This window comes from Mesoplodon densirostris, chromosome 1, assembly GCF_025265405.1.
Source record: "Mesoplodon densirostris isolate mMesDen1 chromosome 1, mMesDen1 primary haplotype, whole genome shotgun sequence".
NCBI classification, from domain to species: Eukaryota; Metazoa; Chordata; class Mammalia; order Artiodactyla; family Ziphiidae; genus Mesoplodon; species Mesoplodon densirostris.
Window position 1 is genome coordinate 94,098,173 of NC_082661.1, and position 15,691 is coordinate 94,113,863.

Below are 15,691 nucleotides of genomic sequence, written 5' to 3' on the forward strand. Positions count from 1 at the left end.
TCTATGGATATTCTTATACACATGTTTTGATGAACACAAGCACTCATACCTGTTGGGTATGTAGCCATTATTATTATTTGGCATAGTATGCATGTATGTCCAACTTTAAAAGATACTGCCAAATGGTGGTTGTATCAATTTACACTCCCCAAAATAACATGAAAGTACCAGTTGTTTTACAACTTTGTCAACACTTGATATTGTCAGTTTTAAAATTTTAGCCATTCTGGTAGCTATGCAGTAGTACCTCATTATAGGTTTAATTATATTTCCCTGACAGATAATGAAGTTGAACATTTTTTCATATATTCTCTTTTATAAAGCGTCTATTTAATTCTTTTGCCCATTTTTGGAAATGGGGTGTCTGTTTTCTCCTGATTGCTAAACGTTTTTTCCTTATTAATTATTTCCTTATTAATTGGTGAAAGTTTTTATATTCTAGAAATGAATCCTTTTTTTTTTTTGGTTGTATGTATTATAAATTCTTTCTTCCACTTTTCACTCTCTCAATGGTGTCTCGTTTGGATGACTTAAAAATCTTAATTTTAATGAAATCCAATTCATCTATCTTTTCATTATAATCAGTTCTCTTTGTGTTGTTTAAGAAATTCTTTCTTAAGGTCATGAAGATTTTCTCCTTAAGTTCCATCATTTAATATTTCACATTTAGGTCTACAAGACAGCTCAAATTAATTTAAATGTATGGTGTGATATAGGGGTCAAGGTTTATTTTTAAAATATGGACCCAGTTGATCTATTATTATTGTAGCATGATTTACTGTAAAGATCTAGCAGTATTTGTCATAAAGATAATTCTTTCCCTATTGAACTTCCGTGATGCCTTTGTTATAAATGAGGTGATTATGAAAAGTGGGTTTGTTCCTGGACTTTATTTTGTTCCATTGATCAGGTCAATTATTCTTATACAGATTACACACTATCTTTATTACTATACCTTTATATCAAGTCTTGATGTCTGGTAGTATGACTTTGCCCCTTTGTTTTTCAAAGATTTCTCATAGTCTAAAGCACAAAGCACAAGCTTCTTTGCATATGTAATGGTCTCTTTTTCAGAGTTCAAGCTTTTATAAATAACCACAGTGTTTGATACTTGCAAAAGGAGTCATTCAATAAATATACACTGATATGAATTAGGTTGGAATGTGAGTTCTTATGAGAGCTCATAATAACAAGAAAAAAGTGAAACACTACTGTTACCACCCCATATCCTTACTACGAAACTGGAAAATATAGAGCTTTATCATAAAGAGTTAATGCCACTTTTTTACAAAAGTCACATGGAATGGGGAAAGGCAAGCAACACGTTGATGGTGACACCTGTGCTTGAAACTCCCTCAAACAGGTTATCATGTTCCTATTGCCAAACCATGTAAGCATTAGAGTAAAGAAGGGGGGAAGGAGAGAGAAAATAATAGGGAATTTCCTTCCAGAGGAGATTTCTGTCCCTTGCTTTCTTCCTGTCATGGAATTTTTAGACTACCTATGAGGAGTTCTCAGAGCATACTGACATATCATCCGCTATACAGCTAGTTTTAAGAGTTCTATTTTCAAGAGGCTATTATGGAGGGAAAAGAGAGGACGGCAGTCCGTAAAGTTATCTAATCTATAGCTTTGCTAGCACTGCTTAAATTGCTTTGGCAGGAATATCAGTGCATTTCATGGTTGGAAAAGAACTTTTTTGTTTGTGAATAGTGAAAGCAATCATTTTCAAGTATGCTTGCCAAGTTCTACAATAAAGAAAAGACTGGCTAACACTCTGCATTATGATTTAGTGCTATCTGATGAGAAGGCAAAAAAAAAAAAAAAGACCTTAAAAATGTTTTACTAGGTCTCTGTGAATATTCTCTATATTTTGATTTTCACAAGTACACATTTAATTATACTAGTTTTGAAAGCACCTTTAATTTGGCTTTTTTTTGAGCCTCGAGAGCAATCTTTCTTAAATCCTCAGTCTGTTTCTGTAACTGTTCATTTTCCTGCTGAAGTTTCAGCCTTTGTTCACTGACAAATCCACAGTTCTCTCTCTCAGACTCCAATACATTTTGAAGTTTCTGAATCATTTCTTGGCAACGTGATATCTCTTCTGAGGAACTGAATAAAAAAAACAAAACAAAAGGAACCTTTAAACTTAATGATCTGTAATAGAAGTCAAGAAGTCTGTCTATATTTTATACTGTAGACCTGTTTTCTTTGTTCTGAGCCATTTCTCCTCACTATAGACTTAAACAATGTGGTTTCACAATGTTACGTTACACCAGGTAAATACGTTCAACTTAAGCAATCTTAACTAACAATAGATAACCTGCACTGTTATCACTCACCTAGAAAGTCAATGTGAAACCTCTTTCAAATTTTTACTAACACTGAGAATCACTGTGTAAAGAGGACTTCAAGGGGACAAACTAAAGCTAATGGTGAGGAAGGTGGAGTAGGTAATAGTCAAAACTCCCTTCATTATCAATCAACTCTGTAGGAAGACATTAGCTGACTACAATAAATTATGAATTATAATAAGACCCAATTCATATTTTCCTGTTACATGTCTTAGAAACGGTTTTGATAAACTTCTAGTCGTATAAACTTCTTGTTTTATCACAGGTTAAATAGGTTATATTTCTTGAACTTTCTCAACAATGGATTATTGAGTGACACAACCTCCAGACATGTATCTTGTTTCAATATACTGCTAATTTTTATTCCTATCTTTCAAATGTCCATCTTTTCAATCCCAGATAATCAAATACTGTGAACATTCCCTGGTCAATAGGTGTCACAGGGAATATATAAGGTCCTTTACCCCTTAATACTTGTAGCCCCTTCTTTCCTATTTCAACCTTGGCTGATTCCTAATGAAATGATGGATCTAGGCAACGATCCTCAAAAAATGCTCAAGTCAGAAAGATGCTGAGATCAAAAACAACAACACATTATGTGCTTTCAAACAGGAGTCCAAAATATTAGCATTTATGAAGCATTCTTATAAAAAAGTGAAAGCTGAATCAGATCAAGCCTCTTGATTTAGTTATTAGTTTTTAGGAACTGCATGGGGCAGGAAATAAGGTAAATGACACCACATATATGCATATAGGTAGAGGAAACTCTACAATACTAACAACCCAGTTTTTCAGCAAATTATTTATAAGAAAAAAATAGAGAAAGGTGGAGATTCTTAGAGAAAATATATATATATCCATCCCCATATGTACACATACACACACACACACCACCTGTCCTTTGTCCATTCTTCTGTCAACAGACACTTAGGTTGTTTCCATATCTTGGTTATTGTCAATAATACTGACTGCAATGAACATGGGAGCGCAGATATCTCTCTGAAGCAATGATTTTGTTGCCTTTGGATCTATACCCAGAAATAGGATTGCTGGCTCATATGGTAGTTCTATTTTTAATTTTTTGAGGCACCTCCATACTGTTTTCCATAGTGGCTGTACTAATTTACATTTTCACCAACAGCGTAGAAGGGTTCTCCCTTCTCCACATTCTTGCCAACACCTGTTATCTTTTGTCTTTTTGACAACAGCCATCCTAACAGGTGTGAGGTAATACCTCACAGTGGGTTTGATTTGCATTTCCCTGATAATAAGTGACGATGAGTACCTTTTAATATATCTATTGGCTGTCTATGTCTTCTGGGAAAAATCTGTTCAGGTCTTTTGCCTAATTTATGTGTTTTTTTCTTTTTTCTTTTTTTTTTTTTTGCTATTGAGTTGTTAAGTTTCTTACATATTTTGGAAATTAACTCCATATCTGATGTATTATTGGCAAACATTTCTTCCTATGTCATAGGTTGTCTCTTCACTCTGTTGACTGTTTTCTTTGCTATGCAGAAAGTTCTTAGTTTGATGTAATTCCACTGGTCTATTTTTGCTTTCGTTACCTGTACTTGTGGGGTCATATTCAAAAAAACCGCTGCCAACACCAACGTCAAGAAGCTTTTTCCCTATGTTTTCTTCTGGTAATTTTATAGTTTCAGAACATACATTTAAGCCTTTAATCCATTATGACCTTATTTTTGTACATGGTGTGACATAAGGGTCCAATTTTCCTTCTTCATGTGGATATCCAGTTTTCCCAGCACCATTTATTGAACAGACTATCCTTTCTCCTTGTGTGTTCTTGGCACCCCTGTCAACGATCTATTGACTACAAATGTGTGTATTTATTTCTGCACTCTCTACTCTGTGCCATGACCTATACATCTCTTTTATGCCAGTATTGTACTGTTTTGATTACTAAAGCTTTGTAATATATTTTGAAATTAGGAAGTGTGATGCATCCAGTTTTTTGTTCTTGCTCCAGACTGCTTTGGCTATTCAGTCTTTTGAGGTTCATTATGAATTTTAGGACTTTTTTCTATTTCTGGGAAAACACCATTGGAAATTTGATAGGGATTTTATTGAATCTATAGATGGCTTTGTGTAGTATGGACATTTTAACATTATTACTTTGTTCAGTTTATAAACACATCTTTATATTTATTTGTGACTTTGTCAACTTAATTCCTCAATGTTTTTTAATTTTCAGTGTACAGGTTTTTCACTTCCTTGGTAATAAATTCATTCTAAGCATTTTATTCTTTTTGGTGGTATTGTAAATGGAATTGTTAATTTCTTTTTCATACAGTTTGTTGTTAGTAAATTCATGTATTTGTTCTAATGGCTTTGTGGTTGAGTCTCCAGTTTTCAATATATGGGATCTTGTCATCTGTAAACAAAGACAATTTTACTTCTCTTCCAATTTAGATACATTTTGTATTTTCTTCTTATCTAATTTCTCTAAGACATACAGTACTATGTTGAATAGAAGTGGCAAGAGTGGGCACTCCTGTCTTTTTTACGATCTTTTAAAAAAAACTTTCAGCTTTTCACCACTGGGTATGACATTAGTTGTGGGCTTGTTATATATGGCTTTTACTATGTTGAGGAACATTTCTTCTACATCTAATTTGTTGAGTTTTTATTATGAATTATATTTTGTGAAATGCTTTTTCTGTATCTATTGAAATGATCATATGAATTTTATCCCTCATTCTTTAATGTGGTGTTGTATCACATTTATTGATCTGTGTATATCAAAAGCATCCTTGCATCCTAGGTTTTAATCCCATTATGATCCTTTTAATACATTCTTGAATTTTTTTGTTTAAGATTTTTGCATTTATGTTCATCAGGGATATTAGCCTGTAATTTTATTTTCTTATAGTATCTTTGTCTTGCTTTGGTATCAGAGTAATGTTGGCCTCATAAAATGAGTTTGGAAATGTTCTTTTTCAATTTTATGAAAGAGTTTAAGAAGGATTGGCATTAAGTCTTCTTTAAATGTTTGGTAGAATTCATCAGTGAAGCCATCTGGTTCTGAATGTTTCAAAAATCCAAGGAGGTTTTTGATTACTGATTCAGTCTCCTTAAGAGTAACTGGTCTGTTCAGATTTTCTATTTCTTGTATGGTTGTATGTTTCTAGTAATTTATCCATTTCTTCATGGTTGTCCTACTTGTTGGCATATCATTGTTCATAGTAGTCTCCTATGGTCCTTTATATTTGTGTGGTATCAGTGGTAATGGGTTCTCATTTATTTCTGATTTTTATTTGTTGAGTTTTCTCTCTTTTTTTCCTAGTCTAGTTACAGGGTTGTCAATTTTGTTTATCTTTTTAAAACACCGAGCCTTAGTTTGGTTGATCTTTTCTATTTTTTAAAAACATTCTCTATTTGTGCTCTAATCTTTTTCATTTCCTTCCTTCTCCTAACTTTGGGCTTAGTTTTTTCTTCTTTTTCTAGTTCCTTAAGGTGTAAAGTTGGGTTGTTTATTTGAGATCTTTCTTTTCTTAATGTAGGGCATTTATCACTGTAAACTTTCCTTTAAGAACTGGTTTTGCTGCATCCCATAAGTTTGGTATATTTTGTTTCTCTTTTTGTTTGTCTCAAGATATTTATTGGTTTCCTGTTTGATTTCTTCTTTGACCCACTGGTCGCTCAGGAGTGTGATATTTAATTTCTACCTATTTGTTAATTTTTCAATTTTTCTCTTGTTACTGCATTTCAGTTTCATACCATTGTGATTGGAAAAGATACCTGATATAATTTCAATCTTCTTAAATTTGCTAAGACTTACATTGTGGCCTATCATATGATCTATTCTGGAGAATGTTCTGTGTGTGCTTGGGAAGAATGTGTACTGTGTTGCTGTTGTATAGAATGTTGTTAGGTCTATTTGTTCTTTAGCATTGCTCAAATGTGCTGTTTTCTTATTGATTTTCTGTCTGGATGATCTACCTATTGTTGAAAGTGAGGTATTGAGGTTCCTTAGTATCATTGTTTGCTCTCTATTTCTCCCTTCAGTTGTTAATATTTGCTTTATTATACTTAGGTGCTCTGATGTTGAGTGCATATAGTGTTATGATTGCTATTTTCTCTTGACAAATTAACACTTTTATCATTATAAAATGACCATCTTTGGTCTTGTGACAGTTTTTTACTTAAAGTCTACTTTGTCTGATATAAGACACCCTGCTATTTTTGGGTACCCATTTGCATGGACTATCTTTTGCCGCCCTGTAACTGTTAGTCTATGTGTTTCCTCATATTCAAAATCAGTCCCTGGTAGGAAGTGTATAGCTGGAACTTGATTTTTAATCCATTGAGCCTCTCTATGTATTTTGCTTGGAGAATTTAATCCACTTACATTAAAAGTCATTATTAATAGGTAAGGACATAACTATTGCCATATTGTTAATTGTTTTCTGTTTTGTAGTTCCTTGGTTCCTTTATTACTATTTTGTTGTCTTCTTGTTGATTTTTGTACTATGCTTTCATTCCCTTATCGTTTATGTACCTATTACACATTTTTTCTTTGTGGTTGGCATGAGGCTTACATAAAACATCTTAGTTAGTCTATTTTAACCTGGTAACAACTTAACTTGAATCACATAAAAATCTCTACAATTTTACTTCTCTGCCCTCTCACATTTTATGTTACTGATGTATAATTTACATCTTTTTATACTGTATATCCATTGACACATTATTGTACCTACTGTTATTCAAAAAGTTTTTTATCTTTTAACTTCTATACCAGACTTAAAAGTGATTATGTACCACCATTACAGTGTTAGAGTATTATGAATTTGACTATATACTTACCTTTACGACTAAAGGTTTATACTTTCATGTTTTTACATTGCTAATTAGTGTCCTTTCATTTCAACTTGAAAAACTCCCTTTATTATTTCTTGTACAGTAAGTCTAGTGTGATGAACTTCCTTTTGGATCTCTTTTTTTCTGGGAAAGTTTTTATCTCTACTTTGTTTCTGATAGAGAGCTTTGCTGAGTATAGTATTCTTGGTTCCTAGTTTTTTCTTTCAGCACTTTGAATATATTATGCCACTCTCTTGGCCTGCAAGATTTCTTCTGAGAAATCCATTGATAGTTTTATGCAGGGGTTGAGGGAGTCCCTTGTATGTGATGAGTCCCTTTTCTCTTCCTGTTTTCAAATTCTCTTTCTTTGACTTTTGACATCTTGATTATAATGTGTCAAATGAAGCTCTTGATGTTCACTCTATTTGTTGTTCTTTGGTCATCATGGATCTGGATGTTCATTACTCTCCCCAGATTTGGGAAGTTTTCTGTTATTATTTCTGTAAATAAACTTTCTACCCCTTTCTCATTCTTTACTCCTTCCAGGATTTTCATAATGTGGATACTGATTCACTTCAAGATGTCCCATAAATCATGTAGGTTTTCTTCACTCTTTTTTCGTTCTTTTTTCTTTTCTTCTCACTGCATGATTTCAAATGACCAATCTTTGAGTTTGCTGATTTTTCTTCTGCACGACCAAGTCTGCTGATAAAGCTCTCTATTGAATTTTTCAGTTCAATCACTGTATTCTTCAGCTCCAGGATTTCTGATTGGTTCTTTTATGGTTTCAATTTCTTTGTTAAACTTTCATTTTGTTCATGTATTGTTCTCCTGATTTCATGTAGTTGACCATCTGTGTTCATTAAGCTCCTTAAGACAATTATTTTTAATTTTTTATCTAGAAGTTCATGGATCTCCATTTGTTTTGCATTAATTACTAGAGGCTTATTAGTTTTCTTTGGTGGTGTCATGTTTGCTTGATTCTTTGTTGCTATCTGTGCATTTGAAGGAGCAGACTCCTCTTCCAGTCTTTAGACTGGTTTTGGCAGCTAAAGACCTTCTCCTGTCTTGTCTCAGAATTGATGGGACTGCCTCTGGGATCACAGCTAAGTGGGACTGAAACTATGTCATGTGGCTGTTGCCAGGTCCATGGTTGGCAGACCTGTAACCAGGGGTGCAGTCAGGTATTGTGTCTGTTAGGATTCTAAGGTGCTCCTGTCATGTTCACTGGGCTGGCCTATGGGCAGGCAGAACTGCTTCTGGACTGTGGTAGGGTGGGACTAGAGCTGGGTCACAGACTGCTTCAGGGGTCATAGTCAGGTCTGAGGCCTGTAATGGGGGCATCTACAGGAGTGGCTTCTGCTGGGTCCCTTGGGTGAATCCCTGGCCATGTAAGACTGCCTCAAACTGTGGTAGAACAGGGCTGGATCCATGTCTTGTGGCTTTTGTTGGGTGTGCAGTCTGGTCCGTCACTGGCAGACTTGTTACCGGGGCACAGTCAGGTGTGGCTTCCAGTGGGTCCATTAGTGCTCCCGTGAGGTTACTGGGCTGTTCCTGGGTGGGCAGCATTATGTTCAGGCTGCAGGAGAGTGGAAATGGAGCTGGGTAATGGGAATGCTTTGGGGGCCACAGCCAGATCTGAGGTTGGCAGGCCTATTACTGAGAGTACCTATAAGGGTTCCTTGGGAAGGGGCTAGGTGCGGGACTGGGCAAGGAGGGCTGGAGCCAAATCCACAGGAAGATGGGGCTGCTTTGGGTTCATAGATGGGACCATAATTGGAGGGTCTGCCACTGGTGTGCAGGCCTGCCTCCTCATTTTTGGGCTCCACTAAGGCTGTGCAACCTCCTACCTGGATTCCAGTGCTCCCACAAAGGCATTTTTGTCTATGGATGCCTGCCAAATATTTGTTTCTGTGGAGAGACATGGGCTGGGGACCTCCTAATCTGCCATACTGCTGATATCATTCCTCTTTATTTTTAAAATTCCTATTAAACATATTCTGTAACAGAGATAGAAACTTCATGCAACTTAAGTAAGTTTTACTATAATAAGTAATACTCTGGGGGGAAAAGGTAGAGAAATATTCAGAATGGATAGGCCAGATTATAAATTTATCATTTTAATAGACAATGTAATAAATACAAATGATGGATTATTACTGAATATTCAATACCTCTAAACTGAGTATAAAAGCAATAATTATAAGCAAGCTACTGCAATAGCTGCATAGTTAGTATGAAAAAAATGATCTTATGAATATCCTATTTAACTGCCAGAAACAAGAAACTTAAAACAAAATGGTACAGTACTGTATCTTTTCTTCCTAAGAAATTAGTTTTCAAAAATAATCTTGAAAAGAAATTCTATTTGGTGCTAAAAAGTCTTTTTTCAACATAAGATATAATTACGAGTCCTATAAAAAATCTCTCAAAAATTGTATGAATTCTGAAAATCCATAAGAATAACTTACTTTATTTCAAGTTGTTTGATTTTATTTTCTGCTGTCTTAAGTCTTAGCTGAAGATCATCTTTTGAACGCTCTGCAACCAGGCATCTTTGGTGCATTTCTTCTAGTTTTCTGTAATCTTTTTCATTTATTCTGCCTTCAAGGTAAATCTGCAGAAGAGGCTTATATGTATATTACTTTGCACAAGGAAATTATCTTAAGAAATTATACAGTTTAGAAACTGAAATAAATGATGAGAAATAAAAACTCATGATCATGTGTTCATCTGTCCCATTATAACATTAAAATATATCAATAATTAATTTTGGTTGTTTCACATTTATAAAATAAACTGCTGAAAACTGACATATAAAGTAATTGCTTATTTTTTGAAATTATTCAGGCTCATTGTACTATTCAAATAGTTTTAATAAATGCTAGAAAGAAACATAAAATAGCTGAAATTAAAAAAATACTCTAAATGTTACCACTTGGAGACAACTGCTTTGATTCTTTGATGACCACTTTTAAGACAATTCTGTATTGCAATATTCAAAAGTACAGACACATACTGTGGTGCAATGAGTAGAACTATCTGAAAGTGAGTCCAGAATCTCACTCTAGGTTAACCAGGCAATGATCTAGCTGAAATGGGGGTTTCCCCTTCCCTAGCAGAAGTGGTTGTATTCAAGCTCTGCTTCCTGTGAGACTGGGCTTCCACCTATGACAGAGAGGCTGTAGCATCCCATGAACTGCAAGGTCTCCAGGTGCTAGGCAGTTCACATTTTCAGACACACCCTACACACAGGTACCCTCCAATCCAGAATGCTTGGCCAAGTAACCTGTGTCTTCTCTCACTGACAAGACTACTTTGTCACTCCTGCTCTACAAAAAGACAGAGTATCAAAATGTCAATGTCCTGCTACTAAAATACAGACCTATACTACAGGACCAGCAGTATTTTGACTATAGCATACTTGTCTGTGGAACAGTGGGAGAAGAGAAAGCTGCGACTTCTCTTTACCTGTTGCCTTTAGTCTTGTAGGTTTTACATTTCCCCAATAAAGCCTATTCCTTAACCTATGCCATGTGATATAAAAAAAATTCATCCCAAACCCTAATGGCAGGTCCAATCTAAATGGGACCTAGTCCTATTCCATAACAGAGGGAAACTCAGAAGGGATCAACCTTGTAGGAGTGGTGACCATGAATGGCCTACCCTGAACATAATATGTATATTTCTTTTTTTCTTCCCCCACAAATGGGATTATATACTATATTCTCCTTTGTAAATTATTCTTTTATTATCTAATGTTGTCATAATCTTTTTATGTCAATAATAGAGATATAACACAAGTTTTTTTATAACACATAGCTCTTCTTTGAAAATCAAACTCTGACTCTACCATTTAGTATTTTTTTAACATTGGGTAAATTACCTAACCTCTCTATGAAAGTTCCTAATGCAGCACCTAAAACACAATTTGATTTGCTGAAACAAATTTAGCTCTTTTTCTCCCCAAGTTATTTTAACAGAGTGGGATATTTACTGCTAAATAAAAAGAGTTATCTAAGTAAGAAATAAATTTCAAACTGTAGACTTCTTGCAATATTCATTCTCAAATGTCACTGGGGTAAATATTCTTTCCTAACTGTGATTAAAAATCTGTGTTTTTAAAAAGGTAAAAATCATAGCAATTTATAATTTTTTGGTTATATATATTTTTTATATTTATAGATGGCCTACACCCAATAAGAGTTGGCAGAAATTTTAAAAAGAGAAGAAAGATAAAATAAAATTTAATATTGGGATGAGGTCTAAGCAAGGAATACAGTTACTTTGTAAAATTTATACCTTTAAGTAAAAAGTTCAAATAATGTGGCCACTCTTGTTAAGAAATGTATATAGGCAATACCAGTACTTAAATGCAGATTCTGAAAATAATCCAAGCAAATAAAAGCACTCACCAGGAGAATACTTATAATATAGGGGTTGCTAGTAGATAGTATGATGAAAGCAGACAGTAATGTTGAATACTTGCAGTTGGGTTTTAGGTAGTGATTTTTTCCTTTTTCTCTTTACCTTTTCTAGTTCTTCTTCCACTGCTTTTTTCTCCCTAATGGCTTGTTCAATTTGGCCTTGTTTTTCAGCACACTCCTATAAATTCAAATCATGTTGTAAATAAATATATTTGTAAAACCTTAAGAAAAATAGAAAAGGAAAATGATATGTTCATAATAAGAATACCACACTTACCTATTTGTATAGCAGGACCATACTGATTATTAGGGAAAAAAACAAAAACGAAAAACTCAAATCTTCAAAGAACTACCTATCTCAGGATTTCAGAGATCACCTCTGGAATAGAATGCCAAGAAGTTCTAAGTAAACATACTAGATGGAAAACAGAGGTTGAGGGATTCTGGGGAGAAATAAATAAATGAGACCCCTTTCTCATATTACAGTTTTCCTTTTCATATATTCTTAACCACATATTTTAAAAGGTAACATAGAACTAGACAGTGACACACACCACAGCATAACCCATGCCCTAAAAGATGCATGGGTATATAAATTCTAGAACAGTTAATTTTCTTTTGCAAAACTTATAAGCAGCCAGTGGACATAGTAAAAATGTTTCATTAACATGAAATAAAACATTTCTGACTCGAAAGGTTTTAATCACTAAAATCAAACAAGCATATCAATACTCAACAAATTAAAAAATTTGCAAATGAGACTAAAACTAAGAACAATCATTATAACGACTGGCTCCTCACAGCTATTTGTTTTTCTCTATTTATTTGTGAGAATGGGTGTGGTTATTTTCTACTATTGCGTGCTGGATGAACCTGCTTTGCTGACAGTACACTGCTAATATTTAATTATCTTTATCATAGCTTTATTTTACAGAAATACTATAAAACAACATGTTTTTAAAGTTCAAAATACGTAACTTCTAAATTATGATCCCAAATAAACTCTGATTATAATGAAGATCTTTAAACCTGTTGTAAATAAGATTATTAATCTAAATTTATCTTTTATTAAGATAGAACTGTTAGTGTATAAGATATGTAACTTTATTTTTTTTTAACATCTTTATTGGAGTGTAATTGCTTTACAGTGGTGTGTTAGTTTCTGCTGTATAACAAGGTGAATCAGCTATACATATACATATATACCCATAACTCCTCCCTCTTGCATTTCCCTCCCACCCTCCCTATCCCACCCTCCTAGGTGGACACAGAGCACCCAGGTGATCTCCCTGTGCTATGCGGCTGCTTCCCAGTAGCTACCTATTTTACATTTGGTAGTGTATACACATTCATGCAACTCTCTCACTTCCTCCCAGTTTACCCTTCCCCTCCCCTGTCCTCAAGTCCACTCTCTAAGGCTGCAACTTTATTCCTGTCCTGACTCTAGGTTCTTCAGAACCATGTTTCTTTTATTTTTTACATTCCATATATATGTGTTAGCATATGGTATTAATTTTTCTCTTTCTGACTTACTTTACTCTGTATGACAGTCTCTAGGTTCATTCACCTCACTACAAATAACTCAATTTTGTTTCTTTTGATGGCTGAGTGACATTCCATTGAATATATGTGCCACATCTCCATTATCCATCCATCTGTCAGTGGACACTTAGGTTGCTTCCATGTCCTGGCTATTGTAAATAGTGCTGCAATGAACATTGTGCTACATGACACTTTTTGAATTATGGTTTCCTCAGGGTATGTGCCCAGTAGTGGGATTGCTGGGTGAAATGGTAATTCTATTTTTAGTTTTTTAAGGAAACTCCATACTGCTCTCCACAGAGGCTGTATCAATTTACATTCCCACCAAGAGTGCAAGAGTGTTCCCTTTTCTCCACACCCTCTCCAGCGTTTACTGTTTCTAGATTTTTTGATGATGGCCATTCTGACTGGTCTGAGGTGATACCTCATTGTAGTTTTTTTGTGTGTGTGTGTGCTGTACGCGGGCCTCTCACTGTTGTGGCCTTCTCCCATTGCGAAGCACAGGCTCCGGATGCGCAGGCTCAGCGGCCATGGCTCACGGGCCCAGCCGCTCCGCGGCATGTGGGATCTTCCCAGACCGGGGCATGAACCCGTGTCCCCTGCATCGGCAGGTGGACTCTCAACCACTGCGCCACCAGGGAAGCCCCTCATTGTAGTTTTGATTTGCATTTCTCTAATGATTAGTGATGTTGAGCATCCTTTTTTTATGTACTTGGCAAGCTGTACATCTTCTTGGGAGAAATGTCTATTTAGGTCTTCTGCCCATTTTTGGATAGGGTTGTTTGTTTTTTGATATTGAGCTGCATGAGCTGCTTGTATATTTTGGAGATTAACCATTTGTCAGCTGCTTCGCTTGCAAATATTTTCTCCCATTCTCAGTGTGGTCTTTTCAACTTGTTTATGGTTTCCATTGCTGTACAAAAGCTTTTAAGTTTCATTAGGTCCCATTTGTTTATTTTTGTTTTTATTTCCATTCCTCTAGGAGGTGGGTCAAAAAGGATCTTTCTGTGATCTATGTCATAGAGTGTTCTGCCTATATTTTCCTCTAAGAGTTTTACAGTGTCTGCCCTTACATTTAGGTGTTTAATCCATTTTGAGTTTATTTTTGTGTATGATGTTAGGGAGTGTTGTAGATTCATTCTTTTACATGTAGCTGTCTAGTTTTCCCAGGACCACTTATTGAAGAGGCTGTCTTTTCTCCACTGTATATTATCTTTATCAAAGATAAGGTGATCATATGTACGTGGGTTTATCTCTGGGCATTCTATCCTGTTCCACTGATCTATATTTCTGTTTTTGTACCAGTACCATACTGTCTTCATTACTGTGCTTTGTACTATAGTCTGAAGTCAGGAAGCCTAAGTCCTTCAGCTCTGTTTTCCTGTCTCAAGATTGCTTTGGCTAATCGGAGTCTTTTCTGTTTCCATACACATTGTGAAATTTTTTGTTCTAGTTCTGTGAAAAATGCCATTGGTACTTTGATAGGGATTGCATTCAATCTGTAGATTGCTTGGGGTAGTAGAGTCATTTTCACAATGTTGATTCTTCCAGTCCAAGAACATGGTATATCAAGGCTCTGGGAGGGCTCATGCCAAGGAATATTTCCCAGAATTTCTTCTCCCAGTGTCCTTGTCTCCACAGTGAGCCACAGCCACCCCTCGCCTCTGCCAGAGACCCTCCAACACTAGCAGGTCTTTCGCAAGGACGTGAGCCTCTGCCAACATCAGGCACTATCATCCCTACCCAGAACCATACCCAGAGGCCTCAGGATATGACCACAGTACATCTGTCAGGAGCAGTGGAAGCCAGGCTCCTTTCCTGACACACGAGCTGGCTTGAATAGCATGCCACAGAGGTGTTTATCCAGTGAACAACCTATAGTCAGAAAACATTTCTTCAGTAGTCTGTGTTCAAAAACATTAATATTCAAATGCAACAATATTGCATTGGTTTTCACTGTCTGGCTTTTTCTTGTAACCAGTGAGTCATCCAGGCTTGCAGTACTTGCAGAGCACGACACTAAAGATTAAGAATACTAAAGTTGGATCGTCGCGTCGTGGCATTCTTCATCAAGATATATCAGAAATACATCTACATGTGGAACTCCTACAGAACATCTACTGAACGCTGGCAGAAGACCTCAGACCTCCCAAAAGGCAAGAAACTCCCCACGTACATGGGTAGGGCAAAAGAAAAACGAATAAACAGAGACAAAAGAATAGGGATGGGACCTGCACCAGTGGGAGGGAACCTTGAAGGAGGAAAGGTTTCCACACACTAGAAGCCCCTTCGTGGTGGAGACTGCGGGTGGCACGGGTTGGGGGGGGATCTTCGGAGCTGCAGAGGAGAGCATAGCCACAGGGTTGAGGAGGGCAAAGCAGAGAGATTCCTGCACAGAGCATCGTTGCTGACCAGCACTAACCAGCCCGAGAGGCTTGTCTGCTCACCCGCTGGGCAGGCGGGGCTGGGAGCTGAGGCTTGGGCTTCGGTCGGAGCGCAGGGAGAAGACTGGAGGGGTGAACACAGCCTGAAGGGATTAGTGCACCA

At 36.0% G+C, this 15,691-nt stretch overlaps 1 protein-coding gene across 4 annotated transcripts in view; it reads right to left on the bottom strand.

Annotated features, from left to right (window-relative positions):
- The window catches only part of SCLT1 (sodium channel and clathrin linker 1), a 285,252-nt gene that overhangs the window by 76,598 nt on the left and 192,963 nt on the right, over positions 1–15,691 (bottom strand). For all 4 annotated transcript variants that reach the window (XM_060105958.1, XM_060105954.1, XM_060105951.1 and 1 more), the window contains 3 exons: positions 11,706–11,780; positions 9,647–9,792; positions 1,920–2,112 (listed from right to left, as the gene is read on the bottom strand). In XM_060105958.1, coding sequence (XP_059961941.1) covers positions 1,920–2,112; positions 9,647–9,792; positions 11,706–11,780 — 414 coding nt within the window. The remainder of the gene's footprint in view (positions 1–1,919; positions 2,113–9,646; positions 9,793–11,705; positions 11,781–15,691) is intronic.